The following is a 27,121-nucleotide window of genomic DNA, read 5'->3' on the forward strand; positions in this document are numbered from 1 at the left end:
CCTGTAATTAAATTACCTTCAATCCTATAAACGTGCGGCCCCTGAACGCACCAAGCCTTTGCGTTTACCTCATCGGAATGCGGCGGTTGTCCATCAAGTTACCGCAGTTTCCGCTAAACGCAGCCTTTCTCTGCTCGAAATAAAAGCGCAAACCAAGAGAACAAAGTTCAGACTGGTGAATTAGCTCGCGTTATTAAATTAAATTTAACACACTGTCTTTTAACAGACAGATAATGTAAATATGTGTTTATCTAACGATCCGCTGTCTTGGTTGTCTGCGTGGCATTTATTTTGAAAGGCTTAAATCGGAAGCGGAGTGTGTTGTCTAGGAACGCTTGATCCCGGTCTGAGCCGGATCCTGATGCGGATCTTCTAGAAGTTTAGACGTGTCTTTAAGATAACGGAGCGTTAGTTTAAGATCAGATAGAAACCTTTGGTTAGATTAAAGCCCGCAACACACCGAAGTTTGCGTGATGTCGCGGGGAAGCTAATTAGCTGGCTTAGTTGTGACAGCTGCTGCTGCTTGTGGACACATCTAGCTAACTTAGCTTAGCACAGTTTAGCTCATTTGCTCTACTGGGTCAACAAAAACAGAAAGTCTGGACAGTGTAAATAACCAGCTGTGAACATTTTGACTTTTGTGTAAGTATTTCTTTAATACTCGTTAAACGCAGTGTTATAAATGTGTTATCTACAGTATAATGTGTATTTTTTACTGCTGTTTACCTTCAGTTTATCCAAACTAAATGTAGTTACCTATATGAAGTAGTTGTAAACAATAACAGGAATGGTGTGCTTCTCAGTGTTTGACCTGTTACTCTTACAGTCTGTGGTTTTATACACTGAATAGAAAATGAGACTTGGTGCTAATGAAGAGGCTACTGTGTTGCTAACAGTAAATGCAAAGTTTCTATTTATTAAATGGTGAGATATTGTTGGACAGGTAGTTATAAAAGGGCTGGGCAATAAAAGTAATTATCGCGATATAATTTTCCTCAAAAATATAACCATGAATTCATTTGAATCACGAATGAATTAGCTCTTTTTTTTTCTATAAAAATATTTATTTTGTGGAGGAAGAGGTACTGAAAAAAGATTTAACTTAATTTTACTCATGCATATTTGTTGAAAAAATATTTTATCATAATAATTTTGAATGTTCTGCCTCAGATTTGTGAAGTGATCCACTGTTTGGCATCAAGTGTTTGTTCTGACCATGAAGAAATGTTTAAAGCCAAAATTAACTTTCACTCAGGAGCAAAAATCAGCCTTTAAACTTGAAAAAAATAATGATTTGACATTTATCCTGTTCATTAACATTCTGAGTGCAGGTATCGGCCGATTATCTGAAAATGCCAGATATTGACCTGATTAATCAGCCTGTTACTTAGGTAGCAGGCAACTGTAATTGGGAACAAATCGCCAGGAGACCAGTTTTAAAAATACTGCTCTTGCTGTCAGCTGCCAACCACAACAAACGGCCCAGTGGGATATAAGGGCAGAGGAGGTGGTGGGACTCAATTGGCAGCAGACATTCCTGCAACCGCTCCACTCCTCTAAGCCAATCCACCCTATCCACAGACCCACAGAGAACAAAGCAGAACACAGAGCAGCCAATAAAATTACAACAGATTTCATTTGCTATTTTTGCTTTGAGAGTTTTCTATGCTAATAAGCTAGCATGACTGGAGGATGGTATTAGCTGCAGGATTGGGTGGACCAGTAATCTAATTCGTCACACAGCAGTGAACCTGGTAACAATAACCTGCTCAGCTGCACAACAAGGAAGGAATCGTGTTTGTGCTTGTGTGTTCCAGCTGCTCCACTTCCTGGTCATCGTGGTTGTAGTGGGAGAACTGGTGATGGGGCCCAAGGCTGACCTCCGGGTTTCCCGTCCAGTCCAGCTCATGCGGCCGCTGCTGCTCCTGGTTGTCCTGCTGGCAGCGGTCTGGGCGGAGAGCCAAGACTACTACAAACTGCTGGGAGTGAACAGGGAGGCCACGACAAGAGAGATACGACAGGCCTTCAAGAAGCTGGCGCTCACCATGCACCCCGACAAAAACCCTGTAAGTTCAACCAGAGTCCATAAACTCTGCCAAGACCCGTTCTTTCCCCTGAAACATATACAGATAACCCCTGCTACGAACTACAAACCCCTAATAACAACTAATAAAAGGTTTGTGTTGTAGGGCGACGCCTCAGCCCACGATAAGTTCCTACAGGTGAATCGCGCCTACGAGGTTCTGAAGGACGAAGACCTCAGGAAGAAATACGATAAATATGGAGAAAAGGGATTGGACGAGCAGCAGCAGGGAGGACGCTACGAGAGCTGGAACTACTACCGATATGACTTTGGTAAGTCTTTGTTGTAACCACAAAGTAACACCTTTTTATTCTGTTGGTTTATTACAACGTTTATATTGAAACCCTGATAAGACATTCAAATATTTTCTTTGAAAACCACAAACTGATTTTAGTGTGAAGAAATCTTCGTTCTTACAGTCTAAAAGTTTAATATTTTCTGTTTTTTATCCATCTTCCTGTTCAGGTATCTACGATGATGACTTGGAGATCATCACGTTGGACAGTGGAGACTTTGGTAGGAGCAACTTTTACACATTTTCTTTTTAGTTACACGAACAAAGGGTGGCATAGCCGTGTAGTATTTCACTTCCTTAAGGTTGGGTGACTTGACAAGAGACAGAAAGGTCAACATTGAGGCAGCAAGGGCTGATACACAGTATGCTGACTTTTAATGCCTAGTATGGGTCAATCTCACACTAACCACTGGATCCTACATTACCCATAATGCTACTCGATTACTAAAATCATGGCAAATACCATACTTAAAAAGAGGCTGCATGCCAAACAGCTTTCTTTGTAGGATTCATTAACTCTGTGTAACATATATATATATATATATATATATATATATATATATATAATGTGTAGCTTTAATGACCATCTTTTTATTTGTTCTTTTACATCTGTATCTCTCCATGACGAGCAGAACTGCAATGTATCTTTATCCAAACTTGCAAAGGCCCTTAAACATGATTGTTGTGTGTGAAAGAGGCGACTCGACAGGTAGACTAGTGAACAGGCAGTGACTGTGTGTGTGTTTTTCAGACTCAGCCGTAAACTCTGGAGAAATCTGGTTTATCAACTTTTATTTCCCACGATGCTCACACTGTCATCAGCTCGCTCCAACGGTAATATGACACTAAAATACAGAGTAACGCAATAACGACAATTACTGAGACAGACTAGCATTAACCAACATTGGTTTTGTCCTTCTCTCAGTGGAGGGAGTTTGCCAAGGAGATGGATGGAGTCATCAGGATTGGAGCCGTAAACTGTGGAGACAATAACCACCTCTGCAGGAGTAAAGGCATCAACAGCTACCCCAGTCTGTTTGTCTACAGAGCAGGACAGGTACTGCTTATTGACTGTGTCCTTATTGATCATCTAACTAACTAACTAGTGTGAGGGAAGGCGCAACGGTAAAGAAAGCTGCGCTGGATAAAATGGACGTGTACCTGTTCAGTCAGGTGGAGGACTAAAAACAGCTGGGACATGTTCTGAATTTTAATTGACATCTTCTCCATTTGAAATGACTCGTATCTTCTTCACGTGTTTATTCATGAATTTTCCTCAAGGGTCTTTACAATGTGTACAGCATACAGCCTCTGTCTTTAAACCCTCAATTCAGATAAAGAAAGCTCAAATAAAACATTTAACAGGGAAAACTGGAAAAAAAACTTAGGAAGAGCAGCAGACAGACAGAAAAGAAATACACCAACAAAGTAAAATTTACAGTATGGACAATCATGATTAAAGTTATAAATAGATTGTAATGTGTCATGAAGAATATATCGACGTAACACGCCTCACCAAATCCACAACATCTACTTGGAAGAAGTGGAGAGCAAAGCCCTTCAGAGGAACAGCACCGAGCCACTGGTACAGGTATGTGGATGACACTCCACTGGAAGTGCAAGCCTTCACAGAACACATAAACTTCGTGGACAGTAACATCAAGTTTGCACGGGAAGATGTTCACAACAACAGTTTGGCCTTCCTGGACTGCGCTGTACACATTGAAGAGGACAGGAGCCTGCAGATTGGGGTTTACAGGAAATCCCCAAACACGGACCAATACTAACATTTTTTGATTCCCACCTCCCACTGGAACACAAGCTAGGAGTCATCAGAACCCTGCACCACAGAGCAGACCACATACCAACAAGCGCCCAAGCCAGAGAGAAGGAACAGAACCACCTGAAGGGGGCACTTACAGCCAATGGATACCCCAAATGGACCTTTGTGAAAACAACCACAAGATCCAGGAAGAAGACCAAAACTACAGGGGATGAGGAGAAGAAGGTCAAATGCAACAACATTGTGATTCCATGCGTGTCTGGAGTATCAGAGAAACTCAGGAGGATTTTCAACAAACACAACATCCCTGTGTTTTTTTTAAACCCAAGAACACACTAAGACAGATATTGGTCCACCCCAAAGACTGCACACCCATTCGGTATCTGAATTATAAAGGACACTCGTTTGAGGATCACCAGGTGCACATTTTACTTACAATGCTGTCCTTTCATCAATTCCCAGGAAACTGAACAAACGTTACCTCTTGGCCTCAGGTGAAGATGCCAACGATGGTTGTTTAGACTTGGCCTTGGGTGGCTCTAACAACCATAACGACTTGTTGTAACAACAGCCAGGAACACTAACGAACCAGCGGTATCGATCTTCCCACAGAGGTTAAATAGATGAGTTTCCCTACTAGTCATTTCAGAACTGAAGAAGTCTCTTGAATGAGGGACGAAACATCTTCTAGTATCTTCAACCCAGTCCATCTGAATTGCCGATTCCGATTTTCTTTCTTTCTATAATTGGCCGGATACACAAACATTTTTGTAACTTTTCTTTAATGGAAAATTCTATTAAAGACTATAAATAAAGTTTACATTTTCTCCCAAACTGCAGCAGGTTACAGGACCTTCTCTTACTCTCAAAATAAGACATACCTACACCTGAATCGCTCTCTCTCCATCTCTGTCCCTGTACCTGTCTGCTCTGTTGACTTGCGCTGTCAGCAGTTTTATAAAGTCGCCCAAAAAAAACCCTCAATGGACCGATCACCTGTCACGGCTGATAAAGCGAAACAAAAACAGCCGATTCAGATGCCCAGCCAATCGATCTGTGCATGTCTAAAAATCATTCCAGCTCATGTAAACTGATTTATAAACCAGTGACAATATTGGTGGAAACAAAACAAGTAGACTTGACGATTAATTAAATAACAACATCTAGAATGTGACCTTCATGTCTCATGTTACTCATGAGTTATTAAAACTTGAGTGCAAAAGACACAAAGGTCACCTGCTGCATTTATAATTAACATAGGAGGAAGATTATTTAGTCATATTTTGGATTTGACTGAAGTGCTCACGTAAATTCTGTTAGCTTGTCATCGAAACAGTCTTGTTTAGTCATCATTAACATTTAGTTTGTCTTTCTGTAGAAACCAGAGAAGTTCAATGGGGACCGTTCGAAGGACAACCTGGTGCACTTCTCCATGAAGTTCATCACAACAACTGTCAGTCAGCTCTGGCAAGGTAATTTAATGCCCACGCCTCCGTTTAGACAGCAGTTCAGTCTTATCATCGGGCTTGTTGATATCGTTCTGTGTGATCTGACCTGTGGGTGTGGTTGTGGTTTTGCCAGGTAATGTGTTCAGCGAGATAGAGAGTGCGTACTCGTCAGGCCTCAGCTGGCTGATCACCTTCTGCGCTGACACTGGAGGTAACACACGTTTTCTTCATGACATTCAGTCATATGCGTCTCTCTGCTTGTCATGCATGCATATGCACAGGTGTGTGATGTGGCACAGATTTATAAAAGATGTTATGTGTCACATCATCACACTTGTGTGAGAAGAGGTAGACAAATCATTCTCCATAACAACACATACTGAGTATATAGTATAGATATGTATTTATAGAAATAATGTACTTGCCTCTCTTTCAGATTGTCTGGAGCCAAGAACGAGACAGAAGGTGGCTGGGATGTTGGTGAGTAGTATTTTTTTATTATAGGGTGGACTTAGCCACAGTTATGTCACCCATTGGTTTATGGATAACCGTTTTTGAAGCCTCGAGTTTGGCATTTTGGCCGTATTTTATTATTTTTCTATTTTTGGGAGGGAACCAGAAGTGACATTGGATCTTAAGGGTGGAGCTAGCTTGCTTGGTTAGCAAGGTGCATCTGTAATTCACGTTACCTGTGAGATTAACTTGTATGCTAATTTTGGCTTGCGACAAACAGGCTTTAAACAAAATGTACTTACTGGGAAAATTAACAGCTGACTCCTAATAAGTTTTTTCAACTGCGCTGGTTAAATGTACACAGAGCAGTAGATATGAGTTGCCTCTATCTGATTGCCTCCCCTGCTTTCTGGTCTATTTTCCTCTAAATGGGACAATAATTTACTAAATGAACATCATGCTGTGTTGAAGAACACTTGAAACTATCGACTGAGACTATAACTCATTAGGAAAGCGTTTACTTAAATGGTATAAATAGGTTATAAATCAGTTGAGAAGTAGCCTCATTTTCTTAGTCGACTTTTATCCTTTTATTAAACTTTCTTTTGAGTCTCCTCCTGCTGGCCGTTGGAAAGAATGCAGGTTTAAGGCACTTCAGCCTTGGCTTCACTTTTCAGACCCGGAGGTTACCGCTTGGGTTTCCCACATCTGTTCGTAGCAGAGGCAGGCTGCCCACTCTGAATTATGGCTCTCATTTTCTGAAGTGCGAAGTAATTAATACTAGAAAAAAATAACTAAGTCAGGCTACATTTTTTTGCTTCTGTCCTCTTAAATCACTATACAGTTATGTGAGGAAACTAGAAGTAGTGTTTATACTGTGTATTTATTGTAATAAATTGTAATATTCATTGTTTAAATGTCTGATCTGAATGTGTGTATGTTTGTGTGCTTGTGTAGGATGGTCTAGTTAAGGTGGGATGGATAGACTGCACCTCACAGGAACAGCTTTGTGAAAGTTTCCAGGTAAGGCCAGACACTAATGCAGTACTACTGATTAATACTACTACATACATGTTAATCTCCATGGCCCTGTGGTGGTGAATAGACTCCCATGATTCATTGCTAGTTGGGCTCGTCTGGAAGATAAATCAGCGTATCATCTGCAAAGGTGGCTATTTTGTTTCTGAACACAGTATGCCCTTAGCTGCTCTGAACTGCTTTTAGATTTATTTTTAGGTGAAATTATAGTAATATAGTAGTAGTAGTAGTCTCTAACCTTTCTCCTATATTTTAGGTGACCAGTGGAGTGACTGGTTTGTTCCCACCTGGAAGTTCTCTGGATCAACAAGGCAGCATACTGGTAAGACTCCGAACATTACACACAGTGTAGTGTGGTACTACTTTGTGTAGTGCTGCAGCTCTTGACTCAATGTGCGTATGTTACAGTGGCTGAATACTTTGGACAGTAGAGAGATTTATAATCAGGTCATCAACCATCTGCCTGATCTGGAACTGCTGACCAGTGACACCTTCCAGGTACACACGCTAACATATCCCCTGCAGCTTTTAGGATCAGATCAATCAAATCAAAACATGTTAAATGTGAATCCTGTTACTGACATGTTGTCTCCAGAGGAAGCTGGCCCATCATCGCTGGTTGGTGAGTTTTACATTTAGAGACAGAAGCCCCGCCTCCAACGAGTACAAAAAGCTGCAAGCTTTCCTTCGAAATGACCACATACAGGTACGTGTCTACCTGCCTACCTGTCTGTCTCTCTGCCTACCTGTGCGTACACCTGACTGTCTGTCTGTTTCTCTAGGTCGGCAGAGTTGACTGTATAGCAGACTCAGAGTTGTGTCAGTCTCTCTACATCCATAAACCCTGCGTGGTTGTCTTTAAAGGACTGGGAATCCACGACTTCGAGATTCACCACGGTCAGTACTACAGACTATACTGTCCTTTTACTACTGTGTTTAAGTAGGGTTGGGTTTAAATTCAATTTTATCTATTCCAGTTCTACTTATCAGATCTCGCTTCTTATTGAATCTCGGTTCTGGTTCCAACCCCTTCACCACAGATCTGGTCAGCGCTTGGTGACCTTCATCCTCTTCCTCCTTGCTCATCTTCATTTTCATGGCTAAAGTGAAAGGAGTCTCTGTACTAGAGGGACGTGTCTGGGGACTGGTCTCTAAGAAAAATATATATTGAATCCTTCGTAGACATCCTTACTGCAGGTGTTGCATCTTGCTTTGTCGTTTTCCTTTTTTAGTGAAGCTAAGCCAAACTTTGGAGCGTGTGCTGCGGTCCGCCATGGTCCAGGAAGGGAAACAGAAGGACTCTCTTCTTCATGCTTTGTTGACGTACTGTGTAACAGATGAGGTGACATTAGGTCGGCGTAGCAGCTCCTGGCAGATAAGAGACACTATTATGGACTGTAAAATGCTCACTGCAGGTCAGTCAGGAGCTGAAATATGCAGGAAGTTAGGAACTGATAAGCAGAATCCAAATGCATGTCTGATCGAATCCACGGTTCTTGAAAATTTGTTAACAGTTCCAACTTGGAACCAGTTCTCGATACCCAACCCCAGTTTTTAGGCACTAAGAACGTGGCTCTATGGCAGTGTCGGTCTGTCTGACCACTTTGGTTCAGACTGTAAAAGTTGTGCTGATGATGGTCACTGCTGACCTTTCTGCTAGCTCTACCAGCAGGTCAAAGTTTGCAAATATCCTGTGAAATATCTACCAGATGGATTGCCATGCATGGTTTTCAAATGATGAAGCCTACTGACTTCGGGGATCTCCTGACTTTTGTGCCACTTCAAGTGAAATCTCAACTACGGGGTGGAAATTTCCCCTCAGATTAAATTTTAATAACTTCGGTGATCCCTTAATTTCTCCTCCAGTACTGTCATCAGGTTGAACAATATGTGGGTTTAGGGTCAAATGTCTGCAAAACATCCACATTTGCCTCAGCTGTTCTTTATGTTTAGTCCCAATTAGCAAATGTTAGTATGCTAACACGCTAAACTAAGATGGTGAACATTGTGAACATTATATCTGCTAAACATCATCATGTTAGCACTTCCACTGTAAGCACGATGATTTAGTCCAACCGCTGTGTCTACTTACAGCTTTACAGAAGCCACCGGCAAGACTGTAGACTCTTCAAATGTCTGTATCCCTTGTCTTGTCTGTTTTGTCTGCAGGTAAAGATGTGTTGTACAACATTGTGAGTTTTGCAAGGGACAGCGTTCGCGCTCATGTGACGACTCTGAGACCTGACAACTTTCCCTCAAACAGAAAGGAGCCCTGGGTGGTCGACTTCTTTGCTCCGGTTTGTAACTAATCAGAATATTGATCGATATATACATACTCACACACAACTGCTCAGGTTGTGACTCCCATCTCCTGTCAAACAATCACGTATACTTCCAGGACCAGGTACCTAAACACATATCAGACCATCTTAGAGGGATAGATACGCACTCCTATCCTGAGATGCTGATTTATGGCAGTGGTTGGCATGGTAACTGTTACCCAGTTTGTTGTGGACTCGTAGTCTTCACCAGCAGGGAAGCACAGTAGCAGAAAACAATGTCTTATACAGCACAGCCTCCTGATCATAAATACACAGGTGGGAACGCTGCGTCATTATTGATAAGCTTTACCTCAGATAGTTTTATATTTCACACTGTGCTGCCTGATGAGCCAGCGTGTCGAACTCCCTGTTTATCTTCAGGGCTGGTGGATGATGTTACACCTACAACACAAACAGAGAGCGATGCAGAGGCAGGCAGAAATCAACCACTTCGTTGCACGTCAGTATAGTGGCAACGGGAGAAAATAACTGTCCAGTCGGACCTGAATATGTAAATGACTGCTACTGAACAATAAACATTATTCTTCAGCAGCACACACAGAGAGACGGAAGCTTAATTTGTGTGTGTGAACATGAGGTCATTAATCAAATTCCCGTCGAAATTATTGCAAATTCTAGACGGATTTCCAGAAAATTCTCCAGTTGCCGTCATTAAACCATCAAAAGAAGAGGACACAGCTGTCTTTAAAAGAGATCCAGTAAAAGCTCAAACGATGGAAAACCAAGTAGAGAACATGATGGAAATCAGACATTTGTTAGTTTCATGTGTTAATGTGAGGAAGGTTACAGCCTCCTCATCGCTCCATGTTTTCAGCTCTTCACTGGTAGCTTGAGTGACGTTTGTCCCTAACACTGTGTCACATTCGATATTTCAACTCTTTGCACAAATTGAAAATGTGCATTGAAACTGGTGGGTGAAAATTCATATCTTGTCCCCAGGCTGTAGCGTTATTGCCTCCGGGCCATAGTCATATTAACACTAGGCTGTGGCCTTACCTCCCGTTTACACACATGAACACAGGCTGCCATTCATTGTGAAATCAACCTCCAAATAACATCCTTGTGCTTCCCCATGAGACTCAATTTGTGTCTCAAAATGCAAGACTCAGAGTTGCCCAGGGGCATGATTTGGGAAGATTGGCAATCAGCCACGCTTGTTTTTCTACTTCAATACGTAAAACTATTTTAGGTAAAATGGAGGAAAAAACCTGATCAACAGCTTCCCTATTACATTTCGTATAACTTGAATGAGCTACCAGGACTTAAATGGAATCACACAGCTCGAGAAATGAACTGCTACGTTGTGTAGTGGGAGGCGGGAGAAAATAACTACCTAATCAAAGCAGAGGAAGTAAGTGACCTGATCAATGTGATTAGATATGAATAATAAATGTTTTCGTCTTGTGTGCAGTGGTGTCCTCCATGTCGAGCCTTACTGCCTGAACTGAGGAAAGCTTCGATCCAGTTGGCTGGACAGATGAAGTTTGGTACTCTGGACTGTACCATCCACGGCGACCTCTGCTCTATGGTGAGCACCTGCACATCTGGACTGTACCATTAATTATGAGACAGATAGGTTGATAACTGTTTGTCTTTCTGTCTGTTTCTCAGTATAATATTCAGGCTTATCCCACCACAGTGATCTTTAACGGTTCCTCTGTCCATGAATATGAAGGACAACATTCAGCTGACGGCATCCTGGAGTTCATACAGGTACTACTACATACTAAAGACCTACTAATACTACATAATACACACTACACCTATTGCTTTTGCTAGCAGGGAGTAAAAGTCCTTATTGTTATTACATTTGAAAGACAAAATCACGATTCTTCTTTAATCCCTAAACATGCAGACTTGCTGGTGGGGGTGGGAATCACCAGAGGCCCCACGATACAATATTATCACAATACTTATGTCATGGTACGATATTATTGCGATGTTAAATATATTGCAATTCATTACTTGTTTCCCAACTTCAAATTGTGTCCTGAAAGGAAAACTCTTTTTGTCATGGATTGAATTATAGTATCAAAAGTAAAATTCTCATGTACAGTTTATATAATAAAGATGGATACTTGACCGTCTGTGTACCGATACAATATTGCAATGGAAAATATCTTGATACTATGCCGTATCACCCCCCCCCCCCCCCAAACCTTACTTACTGGGCAATAAACTGAACACTGCTGTCACCTTCCCAAGAATGGTTTCAACGAAAAAAATGGTTGCATCCACACCAAGTGATTCTTTCTGTCTCTGTAGGATCTGGTCAATCCATCTGTGGTGGTCCTGGATCCTGCCAGCTTCTCCGAGAGAGTCAAAGGTAAAACTTGTTCTGACCGCAACAGACAGTCCTGCTATGAACTGCTAGACGAGGGGCTGGTTTCACAAAGATGTTTAAATTCATTCAGTTGCACAAAACTGTCTTGTTCCAATACCGTTTCTTTAAAGGTGTTTCTGGAGTCTTCTCATTGCTCACTAAGTAACACAGCTTTTATCTCAGAAATAGCCTAGAGGATAGGTAAATAATTCAGTCTTTGTTCTAACGACTGCTGCAGTTACAAATTAGTTCATTTTCTTCTGTTTTCTCCTGTTGTGCTGGTTGCAGGTCGAGATGAGGGGCAGATCTGGGCGGTGGATTTCTACGCTCCATGGTGTGGTCCCTGTCAGGCTCTGATGCCAGAGTGGAGACGCATGGCCAGGGTACAACACACACACACAGACACACACACACACACACACACACACACACACACACACTGAAACAGCATGGACTGTGTAGTGAAAACTAGATCGAACGAGATCGAGACAAGATTTTAACGCTATTTTAACAAATCTTTAATGCTGAATTATATGAAACTTTTGAGCATTAAATGCTTTATTTCCTGCATTCTGATGATTTTTTCTTCACCAGTTTATGGTGATTTTTAAAATTTATATAATTCAGTTTAGTCTCCCCTCCACTTTGTGTCTTTGTTTGGGGAAGTAACCTCTTTACATGTGACTCACCATAATGATAAATTATTCAATTTTAATTTAGTTATAAACTCCTGGACTTTAAAAGCTTTAATAGTTTCAGCAGATTTTCTGCTCAGCCTCAAAACTTTCTGCACATTGAGAATCTCTCCCCCACATGTCCAGACAAAAGGGAGAATATTACCAAACTAACGCCATCATTTAATGAGAAGCCTACCTACCCTATACTCTGCGGTGCATTACGTTTTTGATCCGCTGGTAGTAACGTTATCCTCTTAGGATTGTTTAACCGATGCAGTTTGGGACTGCATGTTGCATGTGAAACCGAAAGTAACTAAAACACTTGTGATCAGGCAGAAATCTCACCACAGATCCACACACGTTAACTTCAGCAGCTCAGATAAGGTGCTCACAGTCCCAAACAGAGCAAAGCTGCGCTTCAGTTTTTAGATGTTTATGTTGCAAAACTCTACCAGCTACGTCACCACAGCTGTCTGGACCATTCACTGTATATAAAAATGTCTGGAATCACAGCGCGAACAGGTTCAGCTGATTACTATCACAGCGTACGTCGGTGTCAATCAGCTGGGCGGAGTTGATTCGCTCTGTGAGTTTCTTATCAGTTATATATTTGTATTTCCCTGCGTGAGAAAATTAATGGATGGCTTGACAGCGTGTGAAAAATGTCATTTGCGTGAGTCTCGCAAGGCAGCTTTTTACCTGCAGACAAGGTTTATATAGTTGCTGGTGATTAACACCGTGTGTCTCTTTCGGTCTGTCTCTCACCATCCAGCTGCTGTCAGGTCAGATCCTTGTTGGTTCAGTTGACTGCCAGCGGTTTCAGTCGTTCTGTCAGAGTCAGCATGTGAGGGCGTACCCTGAAATCCGCCTATACCTTGGAAACGCCCGGCAGCCGGATCGCTACATGTATGTACTGCACTTTAACATACTCATTGTATGAGAAATTGTTTTATCTGCACACTATACCTCTTATTTGTACTAAAGTACAGTACTGGAGGACATGTACTTACTCTCCACCAATGATCACATGCTCCTGTTTCATCCATAAATACATCAGGACTTATTGAATGGGAGTGTTGGTATTATTTTTGAATGTTAACATCATTAGTTACAGCGGGTTTAAGAGTTTTCCCTTGAAGCGTATTGATCCTGTTGATCTGTCTGCCTCTACAGGAGTTATAATGGTTGGCACCGAGATGCCCATTCACTGAGAGCGTGGGCGCTAAGGTGAGACACAAACTGTCCTTTTCTTTATTTTCTGTCTCCAATGTCAAAAAGAATCAATGATTGGGTTAATGTGGGGTCCTGTAGATGTGTAGTTGGGTCAGGCCTACAGTCATGACTTGCTCTTGATGAAAAGTAGAATGAGGTAACTTTGATATATATGTTAAATTGAACTGAATCGTTGTGTTGCAGCTCTTTACCCAAAGCGTCGGTGGACCTGACTCCAGAGTCCTTCAGGTCTCTGGTTCTGTCAGGCCAGGATCACTGGGTTCTGGATTTTTACGCCCCTTGGTGTGGACCCTGTCAACACTTCGCCCCGGAGTTTGAGGTCATGGCTCGGGTGAGACAGCGTTTTCTTTTTCTAAATAAATCTTCCAGCATGAAACATGCACTGACAGAGGAAATGGAGGCTCTTATAAGGATTTTCCTCGTGTGACTGACAGATTCTGAAAGGGACGGTTCGAGCTGGGAAGGTGGACTGTCAGGCTCATTATCAGATCTGTCAATCAGCTGGAATAAACGCCTACCCAACTGTCAGATTCTACCCGTACCTGGGAACAAGAAGGGTGAGCACACACACGTGATACAGCAGCACTTTACATGGAACTGAAGGGCTTCACCTGTCCAAGCTTCACCTTTTAGTCATTTTACCAGAACACACAGAATCAGCACCTTACAGCCCCAAAGGACCTTATCCTGACCCTTGGTTGAACATACTTGAAGACGTTTCACCTCATATACAAGAGGCTTCTTCAGTTCTGACTGACTGGCAGGGAGTCCCAGCTATTAAACCTCTGAGCGGTCGTTATCAAGGCGATGGATACTGCTTGGTGCTCCTGGCTGCTGTAACGACGGTCGTTGTGTGTTAACAAACGCTCACATTTAGCCTCAATGCCGATGATGGTTGTTCCGACTTGGGCTCAAGTGACTCAGACGACCACAACTACTGTCATTACAACAGCCAGGAGCACTAACGAGTTTGTGTGGGGTCGTTAACAAGGCGATGGAAACAGCTTGGCTCGTTCGTTGTAACAATAGCAGTTATGGTTGTTGGAGTCATTTAAGGACAGGGCGCAGCAACCATCACTGGCATTGTCACATGAGGCCAATAGCGAGCATTTGTAACACACTACGACAGCCAGGAGCACAAACGAACCAAGCCTTATTGATCATCTTGATAACAACGCCACAGAGGTTAAATAGCTGGGACTCCCAGCGAGTCAGTCAGAACTGAAGAAACCTCTTGGATGAGGGGCAAAACGTCTTTGAGCATCTCCAACCACGTCCTGTTTTGGCCCTTGATCTTAACCCTCCTCGGACACAATGATTTGAATAGTTTTTTCCAGTGAAAATAAACAGTGAGGCTGATATCAATGAGATCAAAATACAAACTAATTACAAGCTGCAGTGTTTCATGTGATATTTTAATTCTGCATGATATTGAGAGGTCATAACTGACTCCAAATGCATTGAATGGCTAAAAATTAATATCAGTTCATGAAATTCTTCAGGATTATACCTTTATATGACAAGTGATTGTAGTGTGAAAGAGTCAGAGGTGGGCTGAACACGTGTTCATGCTCTATAATTGTGTCTGTTTGTGTCGACAGCATGAACACAGTGGAGAATACATCAATAGCCGGGATGCTAACGTGATCGCTGACACCGTCAGACAGCGACTACAACAGCTGTCGCCACGGTTACACAACAAACAGAAGGTAACTCGCTGTCGACCGTAAATTTAAACACAAAAAGCAGACACTGAACTAGAGGCTGATGTCTGTCTTTCTTTGTGCAGGACGAGCTCTGATGATCTCTGGGGAGGTGCCGTGAGAAAGACCAGCAATCTTGATTGGTCAGGAAGGGACAGAAGTGGATTTGATTGGTCCAGCGCAAAGATCAATCGGTTAACACTCCTTGATAAGACCACAGCTGTAACAAAGAGACAGACAGACTCTACACTGACTGTTACCTGCTGTGTTGAATGTACTGAAGTTTCTGTTTTGTTTTTATTGGTTTTGTTTAAATATTGTCTCCATTGTTTGTATTTACTCTATGAAGTAAAACTGTGGGACACTGTATTCTGGACACACTGTCACACACACAAACAAATACACAGCCAGATGTTGACATAGTGTTGTATTTTAATGTTATGTTAAAACTTTTGGACCTTCAGAATAAAACACTCTGTTTTTTGACAGTCACATGAGTTCTACAACCTTTACTGCAGTTTTTATTCCGCTTCTATACCTTCTGTTACACAATTTGAGTAGATATGTGTTTTTAATCCTTTAAAATACTAAAGTCGAGAAAAAAAAACACAAACAAAAACACCACATTTACACAGTAAAGTAAGACAAACTAACCGACCGAGCAGTAGTCCCGTGTTATGTGAGGTAAAATTACTGTTTTTGTCAAGGGAGTTTGGTGGCTGAGACGAGAGAGATATAGCAACTGCTTTAGGTTAAACAAAAAGGATCTTGCCCTTTTATAAAAAGAAGTTGCACTCTATTTAGCAACCATGTTGATAATTTATTAATCGTTTATGGCCAAACATTCATTACCTGCAGCTTCTCAAATTAGATTAAATTTTCTGTTTTTACATCACTGTAAACTGAATCATTTTTTGGAACAGTTGATTTCACCTAGGGCTGTGGGAAATTGGGAATTTTATCTCATTCTGACATTCTATTGACCAAACGATAAAATAATAGATAAATCGATAACAAAAATAATCATTAGATGCCGCTCTAATGTCATGTGAAGTTGCATAATGAAGAATTAACCTATACATCTTCTCATTCAGTGTTAAACCTTATATCCTCTAAAGCAGAGTGTACAGTATGTTGGAAACTTTAGGTAAGCAGTGTATCTGCAGTGAATTAATTTTTCTCAAAGGCCTTAGATGGTATTCAAGAGGTCCCTTGCCTGCCGCAGACAGAAACATTACAGTTTCTTTTATATGTGATTGCAGGCTGTTGGGAGATGTTACACATCTTTTAAGCCAACAGTGGGATTGTTGGCGACGGTGGCTTTTGCTGCAGGAGGCTGTTTAATCCGTTTTAATATCAGTCAACACATTAAATCTGCAGCAAACACTGTCACTACAGCAGGGAACTCATGGTCTCATAATAAAAACTAATCCATCCAATTTAATCACCAGGAGTTATTGTTCTTTACCGAAGGGAATGTAATAATAAAAAATTCTAGGTTCCTGCTGGTTTTCCATCATACTTTGGCCGGTATGATGGTAAAACAGGTAATAAATTGTGTTGGTGGTGTTAAAAAGGTCTTAAAAACTATTAACTAGGCTATGTGAACCCTGCAGAAGCCATGTCCAGAAACAACAACCCTGTGTGATTATTTATTAGTTAGTTCATAGTTTAATATGAAAAGTATAAAACAAAGTATAAATTGTAACTAACAATAAATGATCATTTAGGTCTATAAAACTATAAAAGGGGGCGGTGATGGTGCAATGGATAAGATGCCTGCCTTTGGTGTGAGAGACCCAGATTCAATCCCCCACTGTTACCCATCCACTATTGTGTCCCTGAGCAAGACACTTAACCCCTAGTTAGTTAATCTCAGTTTAACACCTCAATTTATCTGCAGGATTTTGTGAGTTTGGAGCCAATAGTCGTCTAGTAAGTATGACTCGTTAGTCAAAATGAGCTGGTTAATGTTACTGATTATTCCCCTACGACGTGATAGAAAGCGGTTGCATGTAATGTGTGAAAATGTGGATTTGATGCTCTGCTTTTGTTGATTTTTGTTGCAAATCAAAACTGAACTGAAGCTGACAGATGGCCGTAGACTGCAGCTTTTCTAATGGTTGTGTGTTTCCAGTTGAACCAGCAGATGCCACTGTTGGTCCTCTGTTCAGGAAGTACCTGAAGCAAGCTGTGACACTAATAGTCAGAAAGCAGCCTGGTGCAGGAGTGAGTTACAGCACTGAGGACATTGTGTCATGACGTGTATTGCACTGTTATGGAAAAGGAAAACCTATACAGTACAGATAATAACCTTGTAGACAGAGCTTACGTAGTCTGTTGCTGGCTCAAAAAAGTTTGAAAGATTTTCTAACTTTTGCATAAATTGTGCACACAAATCTTTCCATGCAGTCTAAACACAAGGTACATGTGTACAAATTATGTAACTTTACTGCTGCATCCTTCTTTTGGTTAGCAATGTTTTTTAATCTGCACTTCAAATGGCAGAAAACACCTTTCTTTTAACCTTTTCTTAAGTTATGAACACAAGGAGAGAAAAGGATATCGCAGACTTAGAAAATGGATAACCAGGAAAAAAAATATCACTTGCCTCTCAGAGCTTCCGTGGTTCTCTTATTTGTGTTCCACTTAGCGTCAGGCAATGATCCAGGCTTTTCTTGTGTGTGGTGCTAAAACACCAAACAATACCAGACCACACTGATAAAATATTCGATCAAGACAAGGCCCCAACACCAGAGAATATTAGATAGAAAGGGCAAAAAAACCTTCAAATATTGAACCAAACCAGGTCTAAAACACAAACAAAAGCTAGAACAAACCATGGATTAAACATCAGTGAACATTAGATCCAATCACAGCTAAACAAACAAAGAAGATTGGCCCAAACTAAGAGAGCACAGGACCAAACCAGGACTTGGACCAGATGTGCTAAAAGTCTTAAAAGGTCTCAAAAGAGAATACCATTACCTACTTGTAGCTGACATTACTTTTGATGAGCTTTTACAGGGTCTTCCTCTCCTGATGGTTTTAATTTTGTCTCGTCATATAGGTTTCTAAGTACGCCTATATGTAACAAAGTGATTTTTAATGCACGTTTGTTATATTGTTCGGTCAGGAGAAAATGTATACTGGATTATCCTGCTGGACGGTCTCATCTCCATCTAGCTCAGTTTTATCTTGTGTTGTGAGCATAAAGTCAGACAAAAGTAGTGGAGTAAGACGTAGGAAGTCTCAAAAAGTGGAAAAAGACAACTACTTAAAATGTTCTGTAGTTCTGCAATTAATTAAATCACCTTACGTACTTTCCCCTTCTGAGGTTTGTTAGACCAGGACATTTCTGTATATGTCTCCCTCTCTACCCCCTTCTCTACCCTCTCTCTGTTTTGTGGGCAGTTGGAGGTCAGCATTGACGCAGCACTGCTCAATAAACCACTGGAACCACTTATTGTGTGTGCGTTCTATTGTTTCATGATGTGAAATGGAGCAGCAAGTTGGACAAACACTCGCTGAGGTATTGTGGGAACCAACATGGTAATGTGTGTGTGTGTGTGTGTGTGTGTGTGTGTGTGTGTGTGTGTGTGTGTGTGTGTGTGTGTGTGATGACGTTATATTAAAATCACTTTGTGTGTTGGACTGTTGAAGCTTTTGCCATGCGTATTTGAGTTGGAGAGCAGTGTTGTTCACAATGATTAACGCAGAAACTCCTATCAGACTGGATCGAATACTAGACCAAACGAGGGCTGAAGCACCATGGATTGTTGGACCAAACGAGGGCTTAAACACCATAGAATATTGGACCAAATAAGGGCCAATACCGCAGAGAATATTGGACCAAATAAGGGCCAATACCGCAGAGAATATTGGACCAAACCAGGGCCAAAACACTACAAATATTGGCTCAAACCGCTGCAAAAAGCACCATAGAATGTTGGACCAAACCAGGGCTAAAATACAAGGGAGTGTTAGGTGCAAAAACATTAGGCAATATTAAATCAAATCCCAGCTAAACAAACCCAAACCCGCCCAAACTAAATTAAACCTGTGCTGAAACAAGTAGTGGACCAAACCAGGGCTTGGACAGATGGGCTACAACACCAGAAAAATCAGATCAAACCAGGGCTAAAACACCAACAAATATTGGACTAAACCAAAGAAAAAACACCAGAGAATAATGGACCAAACCAGAACTGAAACACCCATGAGTAGTGGACCAAACCAAAGCATGGACCAAATGGGCTAAAACACCATGGAATATTGGACCAAACTAGGGCTAAAACACCAGGGATTATTGGACCAAATAAGGGCCAATACCGCAGAACACTATAGAATAATGGATCAAACCAGGGTTGAAACACCAACAAATATTTGCCTAAACCAAAGCTAAAACCCCATTGAATACTGGACCAAAACCAAGGATAAAACATCAACAAATGTTGGACTAAAACAGGGCTAAAACACCAACAAATATTTGCCATATTTGCCAGAGCTTAAATACCATAGAATATTGGACCAAACCTGGGTTGAAATACCAACAAATATTAGACTAAATGAGCTAAAACACCAGATAATATTGGACCAAACTGGAGATAAAATACCAAATATATTGGACAAAACCAGGGCTAAAGCAATTATTTGATTGACACTCAACTAGTAAACACAAAGCTCCATGTGTTAAATGTGATAATAAACACCTGATTTGTTGATGTAGTAATATTTCTCGAGGCTTCTAGGTGTTTGTTTTTGTCTATTTTCTGCCCTCTAGTGTTGAAAAGTCACTTAATGTAGCTTTAAGTGCTTTCAACGAGGCCAGTCAGTATGAAAATATTCTGTGTGACTGTTTGCTCTGTCAGCACTCAGGAAAATGAATAGAGCTACTCAGTCAGAAGGAACAGACTACACCTTATACCAACACCAGGTGTGTTTTCAGTCAGTCAGCTGAAGTCAACATGGAGGAGAGGAGAGAGGAGAAGAGTGGAGGGAGGGATAAGGAGGTGTAATAGCAGTAAATCCATGAAAACATTTTCTCTTCTCTCTCATGGAAACTGCAGCTGAGAAAACACTTCTGGAAATTAGAAGGCAGCAACTACTGGAAGCACGCCTACGCACACACACACACACACACACACACACACACACAGGCTATGTTTCATGCTGCTGCTCTGTTTAGTTAAACAAACTTTACTCCCATCAGGGAGAAACACTGAAGGTCTAAAGGTTCAGCTCCTCTCCTCTTTCAGTTTGATACTCAGTCTGTAATATGTAGGTCTGTTTCAGCCTATATTTAGACTCTAAGACTTTATTTCAACTTATTTAAACTAGTTTTTATCATTGTTATCTCTGAAAGAAGAATTCTAGAGCAGAAATTAAGGCAAGGAAAGTTTATTTGTAGACACATTTCAGCAACAAGGGAATTCAAAGTGCTTTACTTAAAACATAAAAGCAACAGAGGGAAATATAATGATGGGACCAGACAGCCTGAGAACAAATGAAAAGCCTAAAAACGGCATGCACACAAGGAATATATAAATACACCGTAGTCTAACGTGCACCTCCCCAAAAATGTAACTACACGTCACAGCGACACAGACTGCAAGAACTGAGATTTGTCGACTTAGGTTGAACATATTTTGGTTTTCAAAAAAAGAGGACAGTGGGGGCAGGAGGCAGACGGACACCGTGGGTGGAAGTTTGGGGCTGGGGGAGATTCAAGTCATTGGTGGCACTGTGGAAATGTGTGCAACAATAATTTAAGTAAAACAGAACAAGGGGAACGTGTTAAGTCACTTTGGATAAAAGCGTCAGCTAACTGAATAAATGTAAATGATAAGGTGCTACACGTAGACAAACATACAGTCGACATAAATAGATATAAATAAATAGAAGAAAAAGCGTTGCAGATATATACATGTGCATTATTCTGGGTCTGTGCCGTGCAGAAGTAACGCAACGGAAGAGAATATTGTGTACATATAAATATATAAACTGACAACATAAAAATATACAACAACAAAGATCAACAATCAACAAATATGTGCAACGTGCCAGGTCTGTGCCCAACACGAGATGAAACAGTATTTACATGTGCAGAGACATTTGTATCATTTGCAAGAGGGGAGTGTCAGTTGGGGACCCGGGCCTTGTTAATGAGGCTAGCTGCAGTTGGGAAAAAGCTGTTTTTGTGGCGAGAGGTTTTGGTCCCGATGGACCGCAGCCTCCTGCCAGAGGGGAGAGTCTGAAACAGTTTGTGGCCAGGGTGGGAGGGATCATCTGCAATCTTTCCTGCTCGCCTCAGAGTCCTCGAAGAGTACAGGTCCAGAAGAGAAGGAAGATTGCAGCCAATCACCTTCTCTGCAGAGCGAATGATGCGCTACAGCCGGCCCTTGTCCCTGGCAGTGGCAGCAGCGTACCAGATGATGATGGAGGAGGTGAGGATGGGCTCAATGATGGTGAATGGTGTAGAAGTGCACCATCATTGTCTTTGGCAGGCAGAACTTCTTCAGCTGCCGCAGGAAGTACATCCTCTGCTGGGCCTTCTTGGTGAAGGAGGTGATGTTCAGCTCCCACTTGAGGTCCTGGGAGATGATGGTGCCCAGGAAGCGGAAGGAGTCCACAGTGGTGACTCGGGAGTCACACAGGATGATGGGGGAGGGTGGGGCTGTGCTCTTTCTAAAATCCACGACCATCTCCACTGTCTTCAGAGTGTTGAGCTCCAGACTCTTCTGGCTGCACCAGGTCACCAGATGGTCAATCTCCCACTTGTAGGCGGACTCATCCCCACCTGAGATGAGCACAATGAGGGTGGTGTCATCCGCAAACTTCAGGAGCTTGACGGACTGGTGACTGGAGGTACAGCTGTTTGTATACAGGGAGAAGAGAAGAGGGGAAAGAACGCAGCCTTGAGGGGAACTGGTGCTGATGGTCCTGGAATCAGAGACATGTTTTCCCAGCTTCACATGCTGCTTCCTGTCCGTCAGGAAGTCAGTGATCCACCTGCAGGGAGAGCTTGTCCTGCAGCAGGGCCGGGATGATGGTGTTAAAAGCAGAGCTGAAATCCACAAACAGGATCCTGGCATAGGTTCCTGGGGAGTCCAGGTGCTGGAGGATGTAGTGAAGGGCCATGTTTGCTGCATCATCTACAGACCTGTTGGCTCTGTAGGCGAACTGCAGGGGGTCCAGGAATGGGTCTGTGATGGATCTTAGGTGGGACAACACAAGTCGTTCAAAGGACTTCATAACCACAGAGGTCAGGGCGACATGTCTGTAGTTGTTTAGTCCTGTGGTCCTTGGTTTCTTGGGGACAGGGAAGATGGTGGCTTTGAAGCAGGCTGGCACATGGCATGTCTCCAGTGAGGTGTTAAAAATGTCTGTGAACACCGGAGACAGCTGATCAGCACAGTGCTTCAGGGTGGATGGGGAGACAGAGTCCGGCCCAGCTGCTTTGCGGGGTTTCTGCCTCCTGAAAAGACCATTGACTTCCCTCTCTGCGATAGAGAGAGAAGGGGGTGGAGCTGGCCATCTCTGAGGAGGGGGGCGAAGAAGTGGTGGACTGAGGCTGAAGCTGAACAGAGGAGTCACAGGGGATGGTGTCCGATTGACTCTCAAAGCGGCAGAAGAACTGGTTCAGCTCATTTGCCAGGCGAGAATCGTTTATGGAGTGGAGGACTTTGGGTTTATAGTTTGTGATCTGTCTGAACCCCATCCAGACAGAAGTGGCGTCGTTTGCAGAGAATCTGGTCCTTTAGCCTGTCTGCGTACAGTTGTTTAGCTTCTCGCACCTCCCTGCTAAACCTGTACTTTAACGCCCTACACCCGGCCCTGTCACCACTCCTAAATGCCTCCTCCTTTTCCAACCTTAGCTATCTGAGTTTAGCTGTAAACCAGGGTTTGTCATTGTTATAACTCACCCTGGTGCGTGTTGGTATACATGTGTCCTCACAGAAGCTGATGTAGGACGTCACAGCCTCTGTAAACTCATTCAGATTGTTGGTAGCCTTCTTGAAAACGTCCCAGTCAGTGCAGTCCAAACACGCCTGGAAGTCCTCAACAGCTTCACTAGTCCACTTCTTTGATGTCCTCACTACAGGTTTACAGAGCTTTAGTTTTTGCCTGTAAGCAGGAATCAGATGGACCATCACGTGATCAGAGTGTCACAAACCTTTCCAGGCTTCTCGGGAATATCTGACATCTGCCATGGTAACTTATGCTGAACGGCTAATCTGCTCCGGAGCAGGTTATGTTCCAGATAAGAGATCATCTCTGTAAATATGCTGCCTACTGACCTGTCAGCTCTCTTTGAAAATGACATCACCATGCATAGGAGATCCCATGCATGGTGATGTCCTGAATGGGGGGCAGGTTGGCACCGATGATTTTTTCTTCACACCTGACTGTCTGACGTTATAGTCTGCCCCTGTCCTTTTTGGTGGCAGATCCAAAACAGACAGTGATGGACGTGCAGAGGACAGACTGGATAATGGCTGTGTAGAAATGGATCAGCAGCTCCTTAGCCTAGTTGAGCTTCCTGAGCTGGCACAGGAAGTACATCCTTTGCTGGGCCTTCTTGATAATGGTGTCAGTGTTGGGGTCCCACTTCAGGTCCTGGGATATAGTGGATCCCAGAAACCTGAAGCATTCCAGAGCAGACACAGGGCTGTTGAGTATGGTGATTGGGAGCAGAGTGTGGGGGGGCTCCTCCTGAAGTCCACGCTCATCTCCACAGTTTTGAGTGTGTTAAGCTCCAGGTTGTTCTGGCCGCACCAGAGAGCCAGCTGATCAACCTCCCGTCTGTAGGCCGACTCATCACCATCCTGGACAAGGCCGATGACCGTTGTGTCGCCAGCAAACTTCAGGAGTTTGACAGATGGGTCCCCTGAGGTGCAGTTATTTGTGTAGAGGGAGAAGAGCAGTGGGGAGAGCACACACCCCTGGGGAACGCCAGTGCTAATAGTCCTGGTGCTGGATGTGATGTTCCCCAGCCTCACCTGCTGACTCCTGTCAGTCAGGAAGTTTGTGATCCACTGACAGGTGGAGGCTGGCACAGTGAGCTGGGTGAGTTTGGTGCTGAGGATGTCCCAAGTTGATCATCCACAGACCTGTTAAGCCCTTAAGGCAAACTGCACGGAGTCCTGCAAGGGGCCTGTAATGTCCTTCAGGTGGGCTAACACCAGTCTTTCAAAGGACTTCATGACTACAGATGACTGTAGTCATTTAGTCCAGAGATGGAGGGTTTTTTGGGGGCCGGGATGATTGTGGAGCGTTTGAAGCTCCAGTGATCTGTTGTGAAGATGGGGGCCAGCTGGTCTGCACAGATTTTCAGGCAGGATGGAGACACACCAGGTACAAGTCAAGGGTATTGATAAATATGTGTCTAAAATAGTAACACAAAATAAATTCTGATCCCTCTTAACATTCAAAATGGCAGTGGAAAAAGTAAGTGAACCCTTATAATTAATAACTGGTTGACCTTCCCCTGGCAGCAATAACCTCAACCAGGCACTTTCTGTAGATGTGGATCAGATCTGCACACACAATTTTAGCCCATTCTTCCTGGCAGAACTGATTTAGCTCTGTCATATTCTTTGGACGTCTCATGTGTAAGTCTTTCCATAGTAGGGCTGCAGCTAACGATGATTTTAGTATTCGAAGCTTCTATAGATCATTTCGACGATTCATCGATGCAGACTACACGACTTTCAGCGTTGGCTAATGGCCGTGCAGTTCACACAATTTGCCGTAACATGACGGCAGTCTTGAAGTTGTTGTGGCGTTTATACTACTTGACTGATTGGTGACAGGGCGTCACACACACAGTACAGGAGCTGACAAAACCTATGGCACCCGACCCTGGTCTCCAAACCACTTTTGTGATGAAAACACACGTGAAATGTGAAACGGGAAATGAGCGATCCTGCACACGAAACAGCTGTTTGTTATCATAAAGATGGCAATTATAAAGACAAAGAATATGAGTGAAAAATGGATTAGTACACGCAGGTAGCAGGGATTGTCTGAGCTACAGAGAGAGCTGCAGGGGAGTTAAAAGGTGCAGCTCCCCGACACCCAGTTAACGAATGACTGTGAGGTTATAGCTCACGGCTCAAAAAGGAGAACAACAAACGCATGTGGTCACATTTTCAGCTGAGGACTGCGGCTTACTTTGGCTTCAACTCAACAATCAGTCATGATTTCAGTTAAATGCTAAAGTTGCTGTTACCTTGTCTATAAAGGTGCCGTCGTGCTGTTGCAGAGGCAACAAAAGTTTTGTTTTACGGTGGACGGACGGTAACATCACAGAGTTGTTGTTTTCTTTAGCTTGAAATAATCCCATACTTTGGACACTTTCTTCTTCGTCCCTCGCTATTTTCTCTCTCTTCCCCCACTTTGCAAACAGCTCCATCATAATCACGTCGTGTTCGCAGCGCAAACACGATGTGCGACAGTAATAAATGTCCCTACGAAACACTGTGCTGTAAAGTTACATGGATTAAATCAAGCATCGATGCAAAGAATTTGTGTCGAAGCATTTTATGAATTGATTTTATCGATGAATCGTTTCAGCCCTATTCCATAGCATCTCTGTTGGGTTGAGATCTGGGCTCTGACTTGGCCACGGATTTTGTTTTTCTGAAGCCATTCTGATGCGGACTTGCTCCGGTGTTTTGGGTCGTTGTCCTGTTGCATCACCCAACTTCTACACAGTTTCAGCTGATGTACAGACATTCTCACATTATCCTGAAGAATTGTCTGATATACTTAGGATCTTCCCCTCAAGGAGTGCTAGCTGGCCAGGCCCTGATGCAGCAAAGCGGGCCCAAATCGTGATGTTTCCTCCACCATACTTTACGGTTGGGATGAGGTTTTCATGCCTTTTCTACGCCAGATGTAGTGCTGTGTGGTTTGTTCAAATAGTTCAATCTTAGTTTCATCAGTTCACAAAACATTTTGCCAATACCGCTGTGGAGTGTCAATGTGCTCTTTTGCAAATTTCAGGCGTGCAGCAATGTTCTTTTTAGTAAGCAGTGGCTTCCTTTGTGGTGTCCTGCTGTAGATACTCTGCTTGTTCAGTGTTTTACGTATTGTAGACATGAACAAAGATGTTAGACAGTTCCAATGAAGCCTTCAAATCATCGTTATTCGGGGTTGTTTTTTTACTACTTTTACTACTTTTTGTTGTGCTCTTGGTGTCATTTTGACTGGGCGCCCACTTCTTGGTAGAGTCAACAGTCCCATAGTGTCTCCACATGTAGAATGTTTGCCTAACTGTAGACTGGTGAATTTTTAGTCTTTCAAAACACTCTGTAACCTTCGCCAGCTATATGTAAATCAACAATTCTTGATAGTAGATCCTCTGAAAGCTCTTTTTGGTGAGGCATGGCTCACATAAGCGTATGCTTCTTGTGCAGAGAAAACTCCAAAAGTTTGAGGGGTTTTTATCAGTCAAAGTAGCTGGAGTCCACACCTCCAAACTCATTTTCTTAACAAGACTCCAGGTGTGCTAAAACCTGACTCCAATTAGCTTTTTTGAGGTCATTAACTCAAGGGTTCACATAATTTTTCCACAAGCTCTGAGTTTTTTTGGTTGTTCTCAATAAAGACATGAGGGATCAGAATTTATTTTGTGTTATTATTTTAGACACATTATATAGTCTTAAGTGCTGAGAATTAATGAAATTTACTCCTACTTTCAAACTTAAAGTATAAAAGCAAGTTATCAAATTTCTTA

The 27,121-nt window shown here is 42.5% G+C and overlaps 1 protein-coding gene across 1 annotated transcript; it reads left to right on the plus strand.

Annotated features, from left to right (window-relative positions):
• Positions 1 to 162: 162 nt before the first annotated feature.
• On the plus strand, positions 163 to 15,881 carry dnajc10 (DnaJ (Hsp40) homolog, subfamily C, member 10). The gene is made up of 25 exons (XM_046054745.1): positions 163 to 642; positions 1,818 to 2,066; positions 2,190 to 2,355; positions 2,549 to 2,599; positions 3,130 to 3,212; positions 3,304 to 3,435; positions 5,540 to 5,633; positions 5,743 to 5,820; positions 6,046 to 6,089; positions 7,020 to 7,085; positions 7,357 to 7,422; positions 7,509 to 7,598; positions 7,696 to 7,806; positions 7,883 to 7,997; positions 9,270 to 9,397; positions 10,854 to 10,970; positions 11,054 to 11,155; positions 11,708 to 11,768; positions 12,054 to 12,148; positions 13,215 to 13,348; positions 13,616 to 13,669; positions 13,859 to 14,006; positions 14,110 to 14,232; positions 15,277 to 15,384; positions 15,465 to 15,881. Exons 2-25 carry the CDS (start codon positions 1,863 to 1,865, stop codon positions 15,474 to 15,476), a joined length of 2,382 nt encoding a protein of 793 aa, XP_045910701.1. The 5' UTR covers positions 163 to 642; positions 1,818 to 1,862; the 3' UTR covers positions 15,477 to 15,881.
• Positions 15,882 to 27,121: the final 11,240 nt, after the last annotated feature.

This window comes from Micropterus dolomieu, linkage group LG07 (genome assembly GCF_021292245.1).
Source record: "Micropterus dolomieu isolate WLL.071019.BEF.003 ecotype Adirondacks linkage group LG07, ASM2129224v1, whole genome shotgun sequence".
NCBI classification, from domain to species: Eukaryota; Metazoa; Chordata; class Actinopteri; order Centrarchiformes; family Centrarchidae; genus Micropterus; species Micropterus dolomieu.

What these genes read in the sequence shown, in the direction of transcription:
- dnajc10 (XM_046054745.1), top strand. Translation starts at nt 1,863, where the DNA reads ATGGGGCCCAAGGCTGACCTCCGGGTTTCCCGTCCAGTCCAGCTCATG. An exon ending in CTTCTGCGCTGACACTGGAG is followed by an intron (nt 5,821 to 6,045) that starts GTAACACACGTT and finishes CCTCTCTTTCAG; the next exon opens with ATTGTCTGGAGCCAAGAACG. An exon ending in AGTTTGAGGTCATGGCTCGG is followed by an intron (nt 14,007 to 14,109) that starts GTGAGACAGCGT and finishes TGTGACTGACAG; the next exon opens with ATTCTGAAAGGGACGGTTCG.